General features: G+C 48.3%; 1 protein-coding gene across 1 annotated transcript in view; it reads left to right on the top strand.

Annotated features, from left to right (window-relative positions):
• The first annotated feature begins 2,329 nt into the window (after nucleotides 1-2,329).
• Nucleotides 2,330-7,636, top strand: part of NSD2 (nuclear receptor binding SET domain protein 2) — a 69,840-nt gene continuing 64,533 nt past the window's right edge. Inside the window, exons 1-2 of the mRNA XM_042782631.1 lie at nucleotides 2,330-2,926; nucleotides 5,731-5,893. Of these exons, the coding sequence (XP_042638565.1) occupies nucleotides 2,330-2,926; nucleotides 5,731-5,893 (760 nt within the window). The remainder of the gene's footprint in view (nucleotides 2,927-5,730; nucleotides 5,894-7,636) is intronic.

Genomic DNA, 7,636 nt, shown 5'->3' on the forward strand with positions numbered 1-7,636 from the left:
TTCAACTTATAGTGACCCTTCCTGGGGTTTCTGAGGTGGTATCACTGTGGAAGTAGGTTGCCCAATCTGTCTTCTGAGGAGTGGCTGGTGGGTTTGAACTGCCAGCCTTCTGGTTAGCAGTCAGATGCCTTAGGTACATATGACTAACGATACCAGAAACCAGACCCACTGCTAATTTGCAGTGACCCTGTGAGACAGAATAGAACTGCCCCATAGGGTTTCTAAGGCTGTAAATCTTTACAGAAACAGACTGCTGCTACATCTTCCTCCTGAGGAGTGACTAAGTGGGTTTGAACTGCTGATCTTTTGGTTTACATTCGAGCACATTCACCATTGTGCCACCAGAGCTGCTTATTACTAGCAGTACAGTATACCAGAAAGAACCCCTGTAAGTGTGGTTCACTGTGACTTGTAAGTTGGGAATTACCTGTACTGTGCTAAGAGTTGGAATGTCTGAGTTTTAAACTTTCCTGAACATGTCACCTTGGGTGTGTTGCCCCATGCCCTCCTTAGCTGTAAAAAGAGGGGCTGGGACAAATGCCTCCCACACTTTTCCTGTTACTGTTTGTTTTGTTTTCAAGTTCTTCCCTCTTCTTTGGCATGGGTCTTGCATTGTGTTAGCTGCCTGTCCCACTTTGACGCTGCATTTTTTTGTGTGTGATTTGGGTGAAGATTTACAGAGCAAATTCACTTTCCATACAGCAGTTCACGTACACTTAGTCTCATGTCATTGACCACAGTTTACCACAGTGCAACAGCTCCCTTCCCACTTCCTCCCTATAGTTACCTCTTCCCAGTGTCCATCCCTCCATACACTCCTGTCCCCTGGATGCTGCATTTTTTAAGGTTATAATTTATTGATAGGTAGTGAATAGGGGTGGGTGCAGCGACTTTACTAGGTGGGGAGGAGGAATCAAGATCAGCAGCCCAAGGCTGATTACTCTGAGGCAGGGGTCAGACATAGCACTACCTTCTAGCTTTTTACCAACACTGACACCAGCCGTTCCCTCCCACGGCGCTCACTTCTCTGCTGGGTTCGATGATTCCTTGCGATGGCCCCACAGAGCTCACAGACAATCCTCACGATTATGGGTTTAATTAGGGAAGTAACAGGCTACAATTCAGGATCAGAAACAACTCACGATACAACTCTTAGATCAGGACAGCCTCTTCTCACTGTGCCATGCAGACGCTCGTCTCTCTGGTTGCTGCCCCTTGGCCTCTGCCCCACTCGGGCAAGTGTTTCAAAGCTCCTTTCTCGACTGTGAAGTGCCTGGAGGCAGCCCACTCCACCAGTAAACCTCTTGCCCAAGGCACTCAGCTTTTTTGCCCAGTGGGCTGGGAAGCCCACTGCTTGTTTTGTGAGATCTCCTGCCGGTGTGGTCTGCTACTGGGTCTCTCTGTTGCTGCTTCTCGCCGTCTCTCGTGTCCCAGCTCTCTGTCTCCTGCATCAGTGAGGTTGAGTGTGATCTCGAGTCTAAAGGACACCCTCTACTCCTGGCTCTTCTTTATTGGTGGTAGTTAGATTTCCCACCCTATCTCCCTCTGGGAGGGCTCATTTTAAGCCTAGTGGGGTGACAAAACTGACCAATCTTCACGTTAGGGGTCCACACACCTTATTTACGTGGTCCCACACACACAAGAGTGCCATGCACCTTATTTACATTATTAGGATCTGTAGTGGTGCAGTGGTTAGAACATGGCTGCTAACCAAAAGGTCAGTGGTTCGAACCCACCAGCCACTACTCCATAGGAGAAAGATGAGGCAATCTGCTTCCATAAAGATTTACAGCCTTGGGTACCCTATGGTGCAGTTCTACTCTGTCCTCTAGGGTTACTGTGTGTCAGAATTGATTCAGTGGTGGTGGGTTTGGCTTTTGGTTTTATCCAATCCCTTTGGTGGACCACCACTACCTCATATTTGCATAGTCCCACATAGTCATCTAGTGGGAGTCACAAAGCGGTACCAAGCAATTCACTGTACCGCCTAGGTGGTGATCTCCTTTTGTGGGATGAGTAAACAGATTCTCCGTCCGTGGCCACATAGCTAGTTAGTAGTAGGGGCATGATTGGAGGTCATTGTCCTTGACTGGCATTTTTCTTTTTTTGAATTCCTGGTTGCCTTTCTCTTTAGTTTTATCATGTTGTGATTCTGTGTCACTTTTGTGAAAGTAGAACTGTCCCTCGTGACCTAAATTGTTACATAAAACATAAATTGCCTAAAAAACATAAAGCTGTAGTGGTTTTAGCCTAGGTTTTAAATGTAGTATTTTAATTAATTTATTTATTTTGATACTATAGTGTTCTAAGGACGGGAGCATCTGGCTGGATGGACTTTAGCATCAAGAAGAGTCCTCTTTCTGTTCAGAAAGTTGTAAAGTGCGTCAAGATGAAGCAGGCTCCTGAACTCCTTGGGAGCACAAATGGGAAGCCTCAGAACTGTGAAGTGAATCGTGAATGTTCTGTGTTCCTCAGCAAAGCCCAGCTCTCGGGCACCTTGCAGGAGGGGGTCATGCAGAAGTTTAATGGCCACGACGCACTTCCATTTATCCCAGCCGAGCAGTTGAAAGATCTGACTTCTCGTGTTTTTAATGGAGAGCCTGGTGCTCATGATGCCAGATTGCGCTTCGAGTCCCAGGAAATGAAAGGACTTGGGACGCCACCTAACACTACTCCTATTAAAAATGGCTCTCCAGAAATTAAGCTGAAAATCACCAAAACATACATGAACGGGAAACCTCTCTTTGAATCTTCCATTTGTGGTGACAGTGCAGCTGATGTGTCCCAGTCGGAAGAAAATGGACAAAAACAAGAAAACAAGGCAAGAAGAAGCAGAAAGAGAAGCATCAAGTATGACTCTTTCCTGGAGCAGGGCCTTGTGGAAGCAGCTCTTGTGTCCAAGATCTCGAGTCCCACAGACAGAAAGGTATGTACAAAGGTTCTGCTGGGGTTGGGTGGAAGTATGAGCACCATGGGAGTGTGTCTCCATGTGGGGTGGTGGGTGGGAGGTAGCCGGTGCCATGTAGGCAGTGGGGCTGGGCCCTTTGCTGGAAGCAGGGAGTCTGTTCCTTTCTCGCCTAGGCAGGCAGCAGCTGACACTGCCTGAACCTTGGCTATGGGTCAGGCACTGTGCACCAGGACACCCCAGCGTGGCTGCTTGCTGAGCCAGCTGTGAGCCCTGGGGACATTAACTAAGTGCTCAAGATCGAAATGGCTGAAAAGAGACACAACCAGTTTCTGAACCCAGATCTGGCCAGTTTTAGAGCCCTTGACCTTCAGGATGTAGTATTTCCATGCATCTTATCTCCACAGACATTTTCAGCTTGGTTATGGTCAATGGAGGCCACTGAGATCACGCAGGTCCTTAAACCTATGCCATGGAATTGGTGGGAAGAGAAGTACTCTTGTCATTCTTACCACGTGGTTCACTGTCTGACCCTTGCTTGTCTTCTCAACCAGGTGTCCAGCACGTGCTTTCACTTCTTGAGGATGGGGGCTGTGTCTTATATTTTTATGTTCTTGGTTCTCATCTCAGAGCCTGGTACTTAGAACACGAGGGAACCAACACTCACTATCAAAGACTGGGGTGGAGAACTGGATCTTCAGCTAAAAGCATACTTGGTGTCTCCATTTCATTCTTTCTGGTGGTGTGTGCTGCCTGCCATGTCTTAAAATGGTACTTGGGCCCTAATGCTTAGATGAGTATAAGCTGAATTAGACTGACAAGGAACCTGGGCCTTGGCTGAAGGAAACGGGGCCCAGCAGTCCCACCCGTGTTCACGGCCTGCACATAGAGGTTCATTCAGGCGTGAATGGTCCAGAAGGTGTCTTGGTGCCCTTTCCACATCTGTTGCTGGTGGCGCTTAGTGGCAGCTCCATGCTCACCTGCACTTAGGGCTGCTGAGCAGCAGCAGGAAAGGGAGCCCCAGGCTCTTTGGGGTTGGTATTATTACCACAGTCGAATATGTAATTTAAAATTATAGTTGAGACATTTCATTTAGGAATTCTCCAGATGGGCAGGGGAAAGGCTGAGATGGCCTTGAAATTGTTAAAATAGCAAAGACATTGAAGGCTTAAATTTTTTTTTTCTTTTGAGTATTTAGCCTTACTAATGTAATTACTCTGGTAGTGTGGTGTGTAAGGCACTTGACTGCTAACCAGAAGGCTGGCAGTTCAAACCCACTAGTCACTCCTCAGAAGGAAGGTTAGGCAATCTACTTCTGTAGTGATACTGCCTCGAAAACCCAAGGAGGGGTCGCTGTGAGTCGGGTGCGACTCAGTGGCCCATAACAACAACAATGTAATTACAAGGAGGCAATGGCGAGCTTTTTAAAAGACCAGGAATCTGGGCTGACAGATTTTTTTTTTTTTTTTTTTTTTTAGGATTTGGGTGAAGATTTACAGAGTAAATTCACTTTTCATACAGCAGTTCACATATACTTTGTCTTATGTCATTGACCAAAATTTACAATGCAGCAGCTCCCCTCCCACTTCCTCCCCATAGTTACCTCCTCCCAGTGGCTGACAGATTTTTCAAAGTGCATGTCATTGCATTGCACCTCCTGCTTTTACAGGGAAGGAGCTCTGTGCAAGATGCCAGAGATCTGGTTTTCATTCCCATCTTGGCCACTTGGTTTGGTTCAAACTCAGGGTTAAGGGGACGATAATCCTCATCCTCACAAGGCTGTCCTGTGGCTTCACTGACATGATAAACGTGCACACGGGCTGCTGTGGAAGTCTGAGGGCCACTGGTTTCTGGAAGCGTGGCCTGGGCCAGCTCTTAGCAGCACCACGAGCCTTGATCTTTGTGGTAACCCAGTGAAATTCTGGGACTGGTGGCCTGACTTAACAGATGAGGAAACTGAGGCCTGGAGATACTGAGTGATTTGCCAAGTATGGACTCAGAACTCACCCTCGCTTCTTCAGTTGCTGCCTCGGGCCACATGGTTCTACGTTATCCGACTAGCTTAAAGAGTGGGAATGGCCTTTCTGTTGGAACCCTGCAAGTGAAGAGGGTCACTCAGTTCACTCAGTAGGGAAAGAGAGAGAGGCATCTGTAGTCCGCCTCCTCTGCCTTTTCAGTTTTGGCCAGTAGGAGCTACGGAGGAGGAGGCACTTAAAGGGCCCTGTTGGCTGTGAGAGCAGACCGAGACCTGTGAAGGAAAGTTTGCGCTCCTAATTAACCCACGTTCTATAGATGAAGAAACGAAGGCCCAGAGAGCTGAGATTACTCAGCTAAGGACAGGTGGAGCTGGGATTCCCTCGACCTTCTGACACCCTCGCCACCTTGAGTCTTTTCCTGTGGAGAATACCCATGTTCTGGAGAGCTGACCCCCAGACGTGTGCTGTGCTGGGGCTCCAAGTGTGGATTCAGGATGCCTGAGAATTCCTCTTGACCGTCTCTGTGAAGCTCTATTAGGACAACCCTCAGCCATAGAAGTAGGTTGAGGTAGAGAGTGCCGTGGTGTTGAGCGTCTGTTACATGCCAGCACTGTGCTGGTCTTTGGATGAGGGCAGCCAGAGAGACAGAGACAATTCTGATGAAGTGATATTAGCTTATGGTTCAGAAAACAGCAAATGACAGTGTGCCCCTTAGGGGTGTGTATATGCATGTGTGCACACATGCCACTGCTGTCTGTTAAACCTCATCTGGTTTTCTGGGTATTAGAAGGCCGACGTGGTGATACTCATTTGATCTGATGTTGGTATTTGCCTTTTCTTCATTTTCAGGTTCCAACCAAGAAAGAGTCCTGTCCAAATATCAGCAGAGACAAAGACCATCTGCTGAAATACAATATTGGAGATTTGGTGTGGTCCAAAGTGTCAGGTTACCCCTGGTGGCCATGCATGGTGTCTGCCGACCCGCTTCTTCACACCTGTACCAAACTGAAAGGTACTGTGGTTTTGGCTATTTTTCCACCTTCTCGTCCACACTTCATCGTTCTTATCCCTGGCTGCTTTTGTACTTTTCCTTAAATGGCCCCAGTGTGGTTCATTTTTGCAGTTTTACCTCAGTTAGTGATTGACTTGGAGGGGATATGGGTGTTTTTCTTTCTGTATCCAGCTCAGATGTCCGGAGTTGAGTTAGAGACAGTACCTGAGACGTGCTCTTTGCCCAGCACTTTCCAGAGTTTATTATAAATATTCTATTATGTAGATATGTAGTGATTGTTTATTTCAGCACAGTTTGTAGAAACGGTGTTACATACTAAGTTTGAGGTAGGCAGATATCCAGGTTTTTTCCTTAGGCCCGTGCAATGAGGTAACTAACTAGAAATTACCATCTTTGGTCTCATGGAACTTGGGAAGTTAAGTGTCGGTGTGAACAGGTGAAGAATGTTTGAAGAATGTCATACGCCATTGGTGCAGGGTAGAGCAAAGAATAACTGGGCGATGTGTGCATGTGTTTCTGGAGGAAAAGTAAACAAAGGGTCAGGTGGTTTGAGATTTCTTCTGGAGAGTTCTAGAATAAAGTTTGAATTTGAGTCAAGTTTCCGGAAGGTGAGGTGTTTCAAGTAAAGAGCTGGAGCTGAGTGCGTTACGTGCCTGTGTGCCCTGCCAAGCCTGCAGGAGCGTGAGGATGAGAGCACGGCTGGTCTGGACCTAGCGGTTGGCCCAGGACTGCCAGCCAGTCTATCGGGTGGCCCCTCCGTGGGGCCCACGGCTGCATATTTTCTCCTGGTCCCAGCGGCTGGCGAACTGCACTCACAAAGGTGGTGCCGCTGCTGCTGCTACAGGCTTGGGTCCTGTTCAGCTGCGGGCACAGCCACCCAGGCTTGTTGGCTGGCTGCGGGACGGGTAGCTGCTGGGTAGTGGCGTGCGGTGTGCTCCTCTGGCTAACAGACTCCGTAAGGGGCTAGAGTTCAAGACTCAGAGCACTCGCTTGGGTCATCATTGGACGGCATGGCCCTGCCTGGGCCTCCTTGCCCTTCAGGGTGCTTGGATCTCTGCCACGAGGCTCCGAAACTTACAGGTACTTCATAAGACTTGTCCTAGGAGAAGCTCTGGGAGCCTAGCTTCAGCTCTGTGGCATCCTCAACTGGTAAGAATTGGATGGGTCCTCTCCAGGGGCCTTCAGGGACCCAAGATGTCTCCAGAGGCATCTAGGCTGGGTCAGAGTATGAAAGAAAAATAACTCTGTGGACAGAACCTAGGCTTTCCTGACTTTGATTGGTGATGGGCCCTCATGCCTCCATAGCCAGGTGCAGGGAGAGGGTGGTATCTGACAGTGGTCTGAGGGTCTGCTGATTTCTTCTCAATGTCTTTAAAGCCAGCCTTGTGCCCCACACAGAAATCCTAGTGGAAGTCGACTTGGACCTCATTACTTCTATGCCATTCATCTACAGAGCGAGCATGATTAAGCTTGATTGGTTTCTTTTTCAGTGTCTGGGGACTTTTACTTTGTTTATATGCCTGCCATCTTAAGCTCCTAGACCTGTGTGACTGAGCGGTCTTTAGACTGTCTCCTTGTTCCAGCGCTCAGGGTTAATTGCCTCAACTTGAATGTCACTATATTTTCCCTGCCCTAGAAGTAAGTCCCTCCCGAGAGGGACCGGGTCTCCGGGAGCAAGGTAAGCACGGGCGGGCTGGTGCTTACTCACTGATCTGCACTGAACACTTTCCCTTGTTACCCTCC

Source organism: Orycteropus afer, unplaced genomic scaffold (assembly GCF_000298275.1).
Source record: "Orycteropus afer afer isolate SDZICR_OR568_19922 unplaced genomic scaffold, OryAfe1.0 scaffold00398, whole genome shotgun sequence".
NCBI classification, from domain to species: Eukaryota; Metazoa; Chordata; class Mammalia; order Tubulidentata; family Orycteropodidae; genus Orycteropus; species Orycteropus afer.